This window comes from Culex pipiens, chromosome 3, assembly GCF_016801865.2.
Source record: "Culex pipiens pallens isolate TS chromosome 3, TS_CPP_V2, whole genome shotgun sequence".
Classification (NCBI taxonomy): domain Eukaryota; kingdom Metazoa; phylum Arthropoda; class Insecta; order Diptera; family Culicidae; genus Culex; species Culex pipiens.
Window position 1 is genome coordinate 63142723 of NC_068939.1, and position 15092 is coordinate 63157814.

The following is a 15092-nucleotide window of genomic DNA, read 5'->3' on the forward strand; positions in this document are numbered from 1 at the left end:
TACAACATAGAAAAATGTTTATCTTGGTCGTCAGTTTCGATAATAGCTGCAAAATTGTTTTTTTCCTAGTGCTTTTTTCTCAAATTCATCTGGAAACATCAACTTTATTCGTGTTTATCAAAACTGTTTACGTGGATTTGTAGCAAATAACATTCAGAATAAATTTGCAGAATAAACATGCTATTACATCAAATCTCTGAAAAGTTACAACAATTTTAGTGCGGAGAAAGCTGCAAATTTTGAAATTCTGTGATATTTATTCCCTTTTCGTCCTACTACTATTTAAATAAATTTCAGGATGTCAAATCAAAAGTCCTGAGTTGCATTTTAATCTTATTTTATTTGCAGAAAAAAAAAAACACGATAACAAATTATTGAACATCTTACAAAATTCTGCTAGCGACTTAAGTGTATCGTTGAATTAAAAAAGGTTGCATTTACGGTTTTCCAATACAACAATTTCTTACGCAAACGGCATGGCCAAACTCTAAAATACTCGGATCGGCTTCAAATTTTCGGGATTATCTACCCAAAATAGTTTTATACATAATTTTTGATAGGTCGTTAGAGTGGTTCCTGCCGCGTTAGGGTGGGCCATAAAATGGCAATTTTGACGATATTGCAAAAAAAGATATAATTGCTTGGCATTGTTTCATCCAATTAAAGTTAAACTGTTTGTGAAAGAAAAGTGACTAATTAGGATTTCAAGGAAAATTACGCATGAGTTCAGTTGAAACGGCTTTTGACAATGAATTTAAAAAAAATCTCAAAATTTTCATCTTTGAACTGCCCTGACGCGTTAGGAACCACCCTAACGACCTAACAAAAATTATGTATAAAACGAATTTGGGTAGAGAATCCCGAAAATTTGAAGCCGATCCGAGCACTTTAGAGTTTGGCCATGCCGTTTGCGTAGGAAATTGTTGTATTGGAAAACCGTAAATACAACCTTTTTTTATTCAACGATACACTTAAGTCGCTAGCAGAATTTTGTAAGATGTTCAATAATCTGTAATCATGTTTTTTTTTCTACAAAAAAAAAGATTAAAATGCAACTCAGGACTTTTGATTTGTCATCCTGAAATTTAGTTAAATAGTAGTAGGACGAAAAGGGAATAAATATCACAGAATTTCAAAATTTGCAGCTTTCTCCGCACTAAAATTGTTGTAACTTTTCAGAGATTTGATGTAATAGCATGTTTATTCTGCAAATTTATTCTGAATGTTATTTGCTACAAATACACGTAAACAGTTTTAATAAACACGAATAAAGTTGATGTTTCCAGATGATGAATTTGAGAAAAAAACACTAGGAAAAAAACAATTTTGCAGCTATTATCGAAACTGACGACCAAGATAAACATTTTTCTATGTTGTAGGATATTGGAGACATGTTGAGGTAACTCGAAACTGATGTTTTGATGAAATAACAACAAAAAACATCATAATTTCAGCAATTTATTTAATGCTTTTTCATGATTTTAGCTTAAATATATTGTATAAAAACTTCAAAATGAGATAAAATCAATTTTTACCGATAGAATTTTTTGAAAAACAGTTTCCCTGACTGGGGACAGTCTCCCCAACAAGCTCCAGAAAGAATTACCGAGGTTCATTCAAGTTTTATAAAAATTACCTTTAGACAAGCCGTGGCCTGTTTAATTTTTTTGTTCATATTTTATAACATTTCTTATTTAAGAGGCAGTATTTGTAGATTCTGCTCGGTTTGTTCTAGAGGTCGTATCGAGGTGCTCCGATTTGGATGAAACTTTCAGCGTTTGTTTGTCTATGCATGAGATGAACTCATGCCAAATATGAGCCCTCTACGACAAAGGGAAGTGGGGTAAAACGGGCATTGAAGTTTGAGGTCCAAAACACATGAAAAATCTTAAAATTGCTCACATTTCCGTAAAACTTCATCAATTCCAACTCTCTTAGATGCATTCGAAAGGTCTTTTGAAGCCCTTCAAAATGTGCTATAGACATCCAGGATTGGTTTGACTTTTTCTCATAGCTTTTGCAAATTACTGTTAAAAATGGATTTTTTAAAAACCTTAATAACTTTTGGAAACAGCCTCCAACACCCATACTTCCATAGGTCAAAAGTTAGGGAATTTCATGGACTATAAGCCTACGGTATTAACTTTTTGGCCAATCGCAGTTTTTCTCATAGTTTTTCGATTTTTCTAGAACAAACATTTTACAACGTTAGTTTTTGCTCTGTAGGCCTCCATAGCGGCACTTTTTGGTCTCAATTTTGTCATATTCGGAATCCTCGGACAATTTCACGTAAGTTAGAAGTATTGGAGTTGTAATATTTCTTTAAAAAATAATTAAATAAAACATTTTTGAAAAAAGAAAAAGATCTTATTAACCCTATGACCAATACGTCAAATGCTGTATCAAGTAGGCGAAAACCTGTTTTACCCCCAATCCAACAAATTGTTAAAAAATATTTTAATTCATTCTAAACGGCAATTTTTCCAATCAAATTTACAACTCCAATACTTCTAACTTACGTGAAATTGTCCGAGGATTCCGAATATGACAAAATTGAGACCAAAAAATGCCGCTATGGCGGCCTACAGGGCAAAAACTAACGTTGTAAAATGTTTGTTCTAGAAAAATCGTCAAACTATGAGAAAAACTGCGATTGGCCAAAAAGTTAATACCATAGGCTTATAGTCCATGTATTTCCCTAACTTTTGACCTATGGGAGTATGGGTGTTGGAGGCTGTTGCCAAAAGTTATTAAGGTTTAAAAAAAAAAAAATTTTAACAGTAATTTGCAAAAGCTATGAGAAAAAGTCAAACCAATCCTGGATGTCTATAGCACATTTTGAAGGGCTTCAAAAGACCTTTCGAATGCATCTAAGAGAGTTGGAATTGATGAAGTTTTACGGAAATGCGAGCAATTTTAAGATTTTTCATGTGTTTTGGACCTCAAAATTCAATGCCCGTTTTACCCCACTTCCCTTTGTCGTAGAGGGCTCATATTTGGCATGAGTTCATCTCATGCATAGACAAACTAACGCTGAAAGTTTCATCCAAATCGGAGCACCTCGATACGACCTGTTTCACATCGGTGAAAAACTCGCTCTTAAATATTTAAATAATTACAGCTAATTTTCATGAAATTTTACGATCTTATCTAAAAAATTTATTTGAAGTGGTCAAGCTAGCTCATGCATTGTAATGATAAAAATCACTTAATATACAAAACAAAAATCACGTTAAAGATGAGATAGCTAAAAATGCCGTGCTCCTTCGAAAAATTGTAAATAATTTTTTTGATTAAACAGTTTATTTACATCTACTTTTTTTTGTTTTCATTTGTAAAATAAATTTTCTCAACTTTCTATTCTAAATTTAGTACAAACATGATTTTATAAAACACTTTTGTCTTTTGACATTCATTGCGAGTAGGGCGCCCAATTTTGCAGTGTTTTGAATTTCCCGGGGAATGGTTAGAATATTTTTTGCGATTCCGGCGTGAAACTATTAACTTTTCCTGTCATTGTTGAACGACGAAATAGCCTACTTTTCTGTACCAAAAATAACAGAATTGAATAGCAACACTTTTCAAAATAATTGCTGAAATGTTCTACTTTTCAGCACTGAAATGGATGCTGAAAAGTTGAAGTTTTCAGCACTTGTTTCGAAAAAAAATACCTTTAAACAATTTTTTATTTGGACGATTTATTGGGGTAATTCTCTACCAACTCACACGAAATCGGGAAAAGTTGCCCCGACCCCTCTTCGATTTGCGTGAAACTTTGTCCTAAGGGGTAACTTTTGTCCCTGATCACGAATCCGAGGTCCGTTTTTTGATATCTCGTGACGGAGGGGCAGTACGACCCCTTCCATTTTTGAACATGCGAAAAAAGAGGTGTTTTTCAATAATTTGCAGCCTGAAACGGTGATGAGATAGAAATTTGGTGTCAAAGGGACTTTTATGTAAAATTAGACGCCCGATTTGATGGCGTACTCAGAATTCCGAAAAAACGTATTTTTCATCGAAAAAAACACTAAAAAAGTTTTAAAAATTCTCCCATTTTCCGTTACTCGACTGTAAAAAATTTTGGAACATGTCATTTTATGGGAAATTTAATGTACTTTTCGAATCTACATTGACCCAGAAGGGTCATTTTTTCATTTAGAACATAAATTTTCATTTTAAAATTTCGTGTTTTTTCTAACTTTGCAGGGTTATTTTTGAGAGTGTAACAATGTTCTACAAAGTTGTAGAGCAGACAATCACAAAAATTTTGATATATAGACATAAGGGGTTTGCTTATAAACATCACGAGTTATCGTGATTTTACGAAAAAAAGTTTTGAAAAAGTTACTTTTTGCGTTTCTCTTTATTTCGTCGTCCGTGTCTGTCGCGGGTGACCATGAACGGCCATGATCGATGACGACCAACTTTTTCAAAACTTTTTTTCGTAAAATCGCGATAACTCGTGATGTTTATAAGCAAACCTCTTATGTCTATATATCAAAATTTTTGTAATTGTCTGCTCTACAACTTTGTAGAACATTATTACACTCTAAAAAATAACCCTGCAAAGTTAGAAAAAACACGAAATTTTAAAATGAAAATTTATGTTCTAAATGAAAAAATGACCCTTCTGGGTCAATGTAGATTCGAAAAGTACATTAAATTTCCCATAAAATGACATGTTCCAAAATTTTTTACAGTCGAGTAACGGAAAATGGGAGAATTTTTAAAACTTTTTTAGTGTTTTTTTCGATGAAAAATACGTTTTTTCGGAATTCTGAGTACGCCATCAAATCGGGCGTCTTATTTTACATAAAAGTCCCTTTGACACCAAAATTCTATCGCATCACCGTTTCAGGCTGCAAATTATTGAAAAACACCTCTTTTTTCGCATGTTCAAAAATGGAAGGGATCGTACCGCCCCTCCGTCACGAGATATCAAAAAACGGACCTTGGATTCGTGATCAGGGACAAAAGTTACCCCTTAGGACAAAGTTTCACGCAAATCGAAGAGGGGTCGGGGCAACTGCTGTGTGAGTTGGCGGAGAATTACCCATTGACAAAGAATATGGACATTTGATTTATAATTTACCTCAAAGGGTTTTTTTTATGGAATTGCAAAAAAAGTTTGTATAGAACTCTATGCAAAACTTGATTTTTTCAGCACTCGTCGTAATTATCCAACTCGTTGAACCTCGTTGTATAATGTACGACTCGTGTGTGTGTGTGTGTGGTCCAATCCAATACCCGCTAACCGGTAGCGAAATTATGGGAAAGTATAATTTGTATCAGACTGTGTACATGCCGAATGCTGATACAGCTTATCTCAGTCCCGGTTATTAGGTGGTGATAGCCCTCGCGCTGCTTCCAACGACCCATTTCAGAATGACAGAGCTCCTTGCGGTCCAATTCCGAGGTCGCTGGGCATTGTTCGGCCCCGCCTAAACATAGAAGCAAGCATCTGAAGGAAACTCGATCTATATTTAGACTTCCAATCCCCTCAGGCAAATCAGGGATCAGCGCGCATTTAATAATATAAGAAGAAGAGATAACATGTTTCAACACTACGGATCAATTCACTGCTAGAGTGTAAACCTTCTGATGGCCGACTGCTTTGCGTCTCAGACCACCACCAATCCAAAGGTGTGAGTTCGAATCCCACCTGATTCATTTTAGTTTTTATTCATATTCAAATTCCTGATTCCAAATTTCTAAGGTACCGACCGGGATTTGATCCCTGAACCTTCTGCTTGGGAGACAGAAGCCGTAACCATTAAGCCACGGAGCCGGTTGAAAGGGATGTGGTTCTCTGTATGGCTTTTTGCGAGATGAGAGCAGAGGACAACAATCATCTCAACGTTTCCACTTTACCCGGGCTAACGGCCGGCAGTTCCAGTTCACGATGATTTCCCTTCATATGTTAAAAACCACTTATGATTTTGGCACATATTCCGTTTGTCAGCGTTTCCTGTCATTACTGGCGGGAAAAAAATACTGGCGGGTGGAATCAGCTGTGCAGACCTCATGTATGACAGGAATGTAGGTTGAGCGACTCCCACGGGCCTCGTTGTATAATGTACGACTCGTACTGAAAAAATCTTCTTTTTGCAACTTGTTGCATAAACTACTACTTGAAAATTTTTAAAAGATTAATAAAATCTATGTTTTCATTATATTTGTAATGTTTTTCTTGCCTAAAATCATAGAATCAGCTCGAACTGAAAAAAATAGCAGTTTTAAGATAGCTTGTAAGATTTTTTGATCTTTCTTGTGCATTGGTTACTAATCTTTTGTCTAATCCAATGTGATTCAAATTTAATAAGTCTCTTATAATAACATTATTTTTATTTGTGACATAACTAGAAAAGCCTAGAAAATCTTTTCTAATGTCTAAAAAAACAAATAAAAAGACACCAAATAAAATTATACCAGCCAATGTAAAATTTCAAATAAGTTTAGACATTCATGTTTTATGTAACAAATATTTTACAAATTATCTTAAAGTCACTACCACCAACTGGGGAAAATCGGGACTACAGTCTAAATAGGTAGGGGAGAGTGGGGAGACTTGATCCTCGGGGAAACATGATCCGAAGCTTGTATCTCTCAGCATGTGGGTAAAAAATTAGCTTTGTTCTAAAAAGTTGTGCGAAATTGACTCAAACTCAGTGTGAAAACAAAGAAAAAAAATTAAAAAATGTTCGGAATGAGTTACACACATTGTTCTAAAAAGTGCTGTAAAAAACCTTCCAGAGATCGTTTTCTTTGTTTTGATATGTATAGAAACTACTCAAAATTTATTCTAAATATATTTTCCATACATGAATTGTTTGATAAACTTATTAACTACGAAACCCTTACGCATTTGACGTTAAATTTATCGTCATACTATTTTTACAATCAATTGTTTTTTTTATGTGCGTTTAGGGAGACTTATCTCTGCATTTTTACAGACACTGGAATCAGCTTTAAGCTTAATAAATCTGTTTAATTGTTCGTACATGGACCTTTAATCCTTTAATATTGTTGTGGATGACTTACTGCAGTTTGAACCATTTTTTCAAATGTTTTGTGAACAAAAATTACCAGCTTTTGTTAGCATGCCAAATTTTGGTCCGAATATGAATATTTTAAGTTTTTTAATAGTTTACATACTAAATTTGTTTTATTTTGAATACAAACGGTAAGGTTCTATGTGAAATTGCTGTAACTTATAGAAAATCATTTTGCTTAAGATTTCTTTAAAATATTGAAAGGGGGATCAAGTTACCGCTAATATTTTGGAAATGCCGGTTTCATTTTTTGCTAACGCTTGGCATGATTCGAAGAGTTTATTTGATTAAATACCCTTATTAGCCAAACACAGTTGAATGTTTAAGCTTTAAATGCATGCAAAACGTTCATAGTTTTGTGAGAAATTGTCAGGGTTATGTGCGATACAAAAATGGGGATCAAGTCTCGCTACTCTCCCCTATAAAAGCAAATAAATTGGAGATCCGTGTGAAAAAATACTAAAACAGCTGTCATAATTCGATACAGTCGTCTTGATTTGCCGAAGATGTTTCATGAAAAATAATTTAAAATTGTTTTATTTTTTAAATTTAAAATCATTTATATAAGTAATCTTTTCAAAAATGTCTAAATTTAAAATGTAAGTATTTAAAGCACTAGGCAAGCACTAGGCAAAGCACTGATATCAAAATTTTGTAATATAAACTTATGAAATACAATAGCTTCTTATTTTTTTGTAGTTGTTCATCTATTACCAAAATTTGATTTTTTTTTTCCAATTTCGGGAAATCCAGGGACAAAATACAAAAAAATCCCGGGATTCCCGGGATCGATGCACTAAATGAGAGAGAAATTTGAAAGAAAAAAATATTTACTGATTGAAGTTCTTTTGGAATTTTGCGAGAGATTTTCACTGTAGGGCTTCACCTTCTTTCACATAGTTTTGTAGCGAAAAAATTTGGCTTATTAGTGAAAATTGTTGTAATTTAAGTTTACAGATTCGCAAAATTCCTAGTGCTTTAAGTATTTTTTATTTATCTCTCTATATTTTTAAAAGACTGGTTATTACATTTTTGAATATTAATAATTTTAAAAATTGGAAAAAAATATATTAAACTGTTCAGACTTTAGTCCTGGTTTTTCCCAGTTGGCCAAACCAGAATAAAAAGCAAAATTTATTAAACCCGCTCTAAAGATGATCACTCCTGAAAGTTTCATGAAGATATTTCATTATTAAACTGAATAATAGACGATTTAAGCACAAAAATTTGCCATGCACAAAGCAAACTGTCGTCTTGATTTGCCGAAGATGTTTCATGAAAAATAATTTAAAATTGTTTTGTGTCTTTGTGAACATTTTTTTCTCAAGATAGGATGGACCAAATTGGTTAAAATTGGGGAGAAGACTCACAAGACCTCCCGTGTGCATGACGATGCCCGGTTTTTTGAATTTTGCATATTTGAAAAATGCAAGAATCAAAAGCTCTCTTGCTTTTATATGAACAACATAAACGTATTTTTATCTTATTTAAAAACTTTTTTGAATATCGGCCTTCGTCAGGCACACGGTTTAACGAGTGATCTCGTGGCACCCACTTTTTGAAACTGTCAATTTCAAGTTGTTATATCTCGGCAATGGTACAACCAAAAGTTTTCAAATTTATTTTGTTGATAGATGAAAATATATATTTTAATGTCTTGAAAATAGATTTAAAAAAGTTTAAATGTGTTCTCATACCAACCTCTGACATTTATGCCGATATACATTTATGTAACCCTTTAAGCTATTTAAAAGCTGTCGTCTATGTTTAGATTGAAGTGTAGATTATCACCAATTAGTATAATTGAGCTGATTCTATGATTTTAATTTTAAACCTAACAAATAAAATGAAAATATAGATTTTATGACTGTTTCAAAAAATTCCCGAGATCCCGCGAATTCCCGGGATTTCAGAAAAAAATTTCCCGTTTCCCGGGAAATTAAAAACCCGGGAAAATTGGACGCCCTAATTTTCATATCTGGCAACACTGTGCGTAAATTTTGAGCACGCCAAACATTCTTGCCTACCCAAAGTTGACTTTTGGTGAAGTTTATTGTTACTAAATGCATTGTAAAAATGACATTTTTCAAAAATCTAAAAGAAGAAGGAGATGCAAGGGCGCTGGGTTCTTCTGATTATTTATTTTTGAGGGAAAAAACCTCCACACCAAATATGAGCAGATTTTGTGAAGGTCGATGTCAAAAGCGTGGTCTTTTTTGAAGGAATGACCCTCATTCAAGTTGAAAAATAATGGATCAATTCTGAAAAAAAAAACAGTTTTTGGAGATATTCCAAAATTTTCTTCAAATCACCACCATGTCAATCTAGGTCCAAGGCCTCAGCTCCATATCTTGAGTAAAGCAGCTCCCTGCGATGGTGACGGTGCCCCCAGAGGGCAGCAAAAGATAATTTCTTCTCATTTTCCACACACCACCCTCTTGAATGAGTTTCCAGAGTTCCTGCAGAAGGACGGATGGGAGCTTCCGCAAATCGGCAGAATATTGGCCACGGCGTTGGGAAATGACGGTTGCACACGGTGATAAGCTCTGCCCGGTCTCTTCTCGGAATGATTTCGCGCAAGCTTTATTCGCGTGATTGAAGTAGACGATGGCTGGCAGGAAGAGGGCGAACGAGCGCGCGTAATTCTTGATAACGGAAACCAAGTTGAGGATTTTGAGGCAAGTTTTGTGCGTTTCGAGGAAGGATGATAAAAGCTTCCTCTTTGGGGAGCATGCAAAAGTGCAGATAATTGTGTTTCAAAACGCCGTGCACTGAATTGAAGAAAGGCTTAGATTTTGTAGGACTTGTGCAAAATTTGCTCACTGAAAGGGGTATTCAACTCCAATCAGAAGCTGATAGATTAGAAACCGCGTGATAGACTTGGAAAACCTTACGAGTTTCGAGTTGCTAAGAATTTTTTGGTTATGTTTCAATCAAATATTGAAACTGAACTCTATTAAATGCCCTGAAATTCAGTTGAAACAACCTTGATTAATTATAACAAACAGTCATAGTGCGTTTTGCACTTTTTCACAAACAGAATAAAATATTTCTCTCAGTATGTCCTGAAATCAAACGCTCAAATCCCTCCAGCTCAATCCACCTCAATCCAAACCGGGCCCCGATAATTACTGCTAAACAGCTGGCCAATGAATGGGGCACATTATCATTCTCGAATGCATAAAATTTGCATCCCCGGGAATTCCGCGGGAAAAATGTATTCAATTACACGCCCTCATATTATGCATCCGCGCAAATCCACCCTGCCCGCGAGGTTGTTTCCCGGAAGAGACCCGCAGGAGGGCATTTGCGCCACCGCTAATTGTCTAAATTAATAATAATCCCCACATTTTATTAATGTCGCACAACCTCCAGCACTTTTGGGAGCGCTTTGCTGAGGTTAACCACTCACTTTTTGCAAAACCCTCGCTCCGACCAGGTACTGATTAATGAAAGCGACTTTAATGTGGTCATCAACCATTTTCACTCTGGTAGCTGAAGCCGTGTTCCCGTGCGGTAAATCTCGAAAATTTAATATTATAAAAATCCAGCATAATTAAATTTGACGCTGAAAATAATTGCCGCGCCGAGATTCGGTGAAAAGCTGCTCACTAAGCCCTCGCATCGGAACCTGGTCCCTGGAATGCAACAGCAGCTGTTGTCCGGAGCCAAAAGTTACAGCTCTGGATCCATTACAGCGGCGCCAGTGACATTTTCGGCAGGGTTGGGAAAAAAGCCGGGAAAACGGAGTGGCAAATTGTTGAAACACTCCGGAAAAAAACGAACGTTGAATTATTAATAACGGAATCAAAGCGCAAATTAAAACTGGGCACGCCAATTTCGGGAAACGTCCACTTTTGGAGGCTGTGTGGGCACAGATTCTTGTGGAATGTCGCGTTACTTATTGAACTTAACCGGGCAAACGTGATGTGAATATTGAATATTGAATATTGTCGAAATTTGCAAATAAATGCGTGATTATTTGCAAGGATTGACACGTTAACCACAATGGAATAATATTTTATTGAAGGTCATTTCAAATTGTTGAAGATGAATACTATGATATTTTGAATCACTAAATTTTAACAAAAGTTCAAATATTCAACATTACGCCTATTTGAAAGGTAATAGTTGATTCCAGGATTTTAAAAAATCGAAAAGTTAAGAAAATTTTACAGTTTTTTTTTACATTTAAAGTAGGAGCATTAGTTTCTGAGATATTGGTATTAAATAATAAATAGCTTGGATGAGACATTAAAATATTCAACATTCAAATTTCATTTATTCGCTGTATTTCAGCAACCAGTCCAGTCTTCAATATCTCTTAGCTAATTTTCTCAACCTTTGAAAAACAAATCCTGGAAAGGATTAACATGAACACTTTTTTAAGAATTCGCAAACCTGTAACTTTTCAGTTAAATTTGATCTTTAAGTGTAAAGTACTTTTCGATCATAAAAATTTTCGAGTAGAATTTCTTTTTTTTTTTTTTAATCATAACTCGGCGGCAAATTTTTTTGTCCATACCAAGGTTGTTTTTCGATAAATTTATCGTCGATAATATTATCGTCTGACGATCACGATAATAGTTATCGTTATCGTCGATAATCTTATCGCTGATATTGGATGATAACTCATTTTTTAAAACATTCTAAACTCTATTTATTGAACCAATTTGAAAAAAATCTAATTTTAGTATTTTTGTAAAATACTTAAAATTTCTCAAAATATCGTATTTTTTCTAAAATATTTTTTTTAATAATTTGCCTATATTGGGTATTAAACGATTAGAAATTTTGTATGGTTTTTCAATTTATTCAATTTTCATGAATTTTCACAAAAAAAACGTATTTTTCTTGAAATACTCAAATTAAAAAAATTTGCAATATGGGTATCACACAAAGCGATTTTTTTATTCTTTTTTTGGGAAATACTAATATTTTCACAATATTTTTTGCAAACAAAAAACACAAATTTAAAAAATTTGCAATATGAATAATAAACGCATTGAAATTTTGTACGCTTTTTTAATGTATACGAGTTTTTTTTTTATAAATATTAGATTTTTCATAAATTTTTCGAAAATACTAAAATTTTCAAAATATGCAATATAGGCATTAAACGAAGCAAAATTGTGTGTGCTTTTCACTTTATTAGAGATATTTTTGAGAAATACAAAAAAAATCACAAAATACCGTATTTTTTAAAATACTCAAATTTTGAAAAATTCAATATGGATATCAAATAAATTGAAATTTCGTATGATTTTTAAATTTATTAAACTTTCTTCTAAAATACTCAAATTTTTCAAAATATGCAATATGGGGATCAAACAAAGCGGAATTTTGTTTGCTTTTCACTTCATTCATTTTTTTTTTTTTGAAAATACTAAAAATTTTGTATATGTTTTAGAGGAAATAGTTTTCTAAAATTGGCAGAAATTTGTTGAGACGAAGCAATATTATGGGCTCTTAAGCAAAAAGGAGCACTCTGGACACCAAATATTGAAGACTTATACAAATACAATATTTAATATTTTTATGATTTGTTTTTCAATTAGCCTCTCTTAATGTTTTAAATATTCGAAAGAAGTGTGATGTAAAACAATCCCTCCACTTTTCAAAATTGACCCAGAATTTTAATTATTTTTGTCCAGCAACAACCTTTTTATAACATCTCCTTTTTTGATAGGCAGAAATCTTCTTGAAAATTAAAAAAAATAAAATCGCTGAGCATCGATTATTTTCATAAAAAAAAATTAATCAAATTAGTCATATTTGACACTTTTGATACAACTCTTTTCAAGCATCACAAAAAAGCTTCACAAAGGAAAGCCCAATATAATTGAAAATTTAAAGCAAATGAAAAATCGAAGTAAAGTTTTTCTTAAATTTCATCCGTAAAAATCTCTTAAAACTGTTCAGTTTTTCAAAACTCTATACCTGATTACGCTAAGAATTTTACAGAACCAAGTTTTGTCTGAAATGTCCTACCCGAACAGACGGAAATTACTTGGGAATAATAATTTTTGATGCTTGAAAATACTAGGCCAATATTATTTTATGTTATTTTTAACAAGATTTGTTATTCGTCATTATACATTTTTTGTTATTGGATTGTTATTGTTATAGTAGACTAGTAAAATTTTTAAGCTTTTCTTTGACAAATCTTTGTTATTATGTTTTGTTGTTTTTCCAACAGGTATTCTTGGAGGTATTCTTCCATAACAAAAAAATGTTATTCCAAAGTTGTTTTGGCTTTCAATCAATATCAGACCAATAACAAATTTTGTTATGATAACATAAACTGTTTTAAAACCCTCATGCAAAAATGGATTTTTCAAGTAGATTCCATAACACTTTATATTATTTTGACAGTATTTGTTATATAAATGGCATACATTTTGTTATCCCGGGCAGACGGTAATAACAAAATACATGCCATTTCAATAACAAATACTGTTAAAATAACAGAAAATGTTATGGATTCTTCTTGAAAAATCCATTTTTGCACAAGGGTTTTATAACAGTTTATGTTATCATAACACAATTTGTTATTGGTCGGATATTGATTGAAAGCCAAAAAAATCTTTGGAATAACATTTTTTGTTATGGGAGAATACCGCCTACTGTTATTGGGATGATCGGATTAGTTGTTAAAATAAAAAAAAAAAACAATAACAAAGATTTGTTCGAAGAATAACTAAAAATGTTAATAATATGTTATTACAATAACAATCCAATAACAATAAAATCATAACGACGAATAACAAATCTTGTTATAAATAACATAAAATGTTATTGGCCTAGTATTTTCAAATATCAAAAAATGTTATTCCCAAGTTATTTCCGTCTGCTCGGGATTACCGTCTGCCCGGGTTATCATAACGCAAAACTATATAAAGACAACAAATCGTTCAGAAAATCTCCTTCATGGTACGAATTTTTAATAAAATCAATAGCAGTTTTGTATTGACAGCCCACAAATTTGTATATTTATTTGAGTTATTTGAAGACCAGGATTCAATGGACAAAGTTTCATCCAAATCAATAACCACAATGAATGATTTGAAAAATAAAAGCGCAGAGAACTGCTCTCCTTCAGCATTTATGGATTACACCTTTGTTTACTTATAGAGATTTGTTTTGAAATTAAATTTCAATTGCTACTTTTAACTGGTTTTGGCGGTTGTTTTTGAAATCAAAATTCCAACTATGTCAGGTATCTTTTTAGATTTCTCAACTTAAATTGCCCGTGGTGTAAGAACATATGAAAAATGAAAAAAAAATATGTCAGGAACAACTTGATGTCAGTAAGTTTTACAATCATTATCAATAACCATTTTTTGTAGGGATCATTCGATGAGTTATGAGCACAGAAGGGATTTGTGAATCTTGTTCACAGATTTTTCGTAGAGCAATCTATAAATTTTAACGAGTTTAACAAAAAAAAAACACCATCCAAAGCAAAAATCATGTTGGTCAAAAGTTCAATCATTTTAAAATAAATTCGCTCCGCTTTAAAAAATGTTAGTGCTATTACAATTTTTTGTTGATTGAGATAAAAACTCTTTGATGATTTAAAAGTGACATAGAAATCGGCTTGTGTCATAAAGCCAATCTATTTTTTTCCCATTAAATTAATTGAAATATTTTATCGCACAACTAATTTAACCGCTCTTCCCCCTTCTTCCTCCCAATTTCAGTCACCCCCGAAGGGCGCCACCATCCCGTACCGGCCGAAGCCCCAGATGAACGGACCGGTCATCGTGGCAAACGGCCAGGCGTACACCATTCAGGGCAACTACGCCGTACCAGCACAAGAGGTAAGTTTGTCCAAACTGCAGAATGCTGTCCAAATTGAACAAAAACGGGAAGGCGAGCTGCTTTCTTAGAGACACACACGATCCTTGGTCCGCCCCTTCTCCCCCTTTTTCGAGCTAAACTTTTGAAACCGCCCCCTCTTCAGAAAGACCCCACCTTTTGCTTACAAATACTTACACAACCGAGAGCTCCACTCCACTACAGTGCGCGCTTCCTTTT

General features: G+C 33.4%; 1 protein-coding gene across 23 annotated transcripts in view; it reads left to right on the forward strand.

Annotated features, from left to right (window-relative positions):
• Window positions 1-15092, forward strand: part of LOC120424318 (poly(rC)-binding protein 3) — a 335864-nt gene that overhangs the window by 266407 nt on the left and 54365 nt on the right. For all 23 annotated transcript variants that reach the window (XR_008212383.1, XR_008212384.1, XM_052709564.1 and 20 more), the window contains one exon: window positions 14756-14875. Coding sequence is in view for 21 of the 23 variants with exons in the window: in XM_052709564.1 (XP_052565524.1) it covers window positions 14756-14875 (120 nt within the window). In the remaining 2 variants the exon portion in view is untranslated. The remainder of the gene's footprint in view (window positions 1-14755; window positions 14876-15092) is intronic.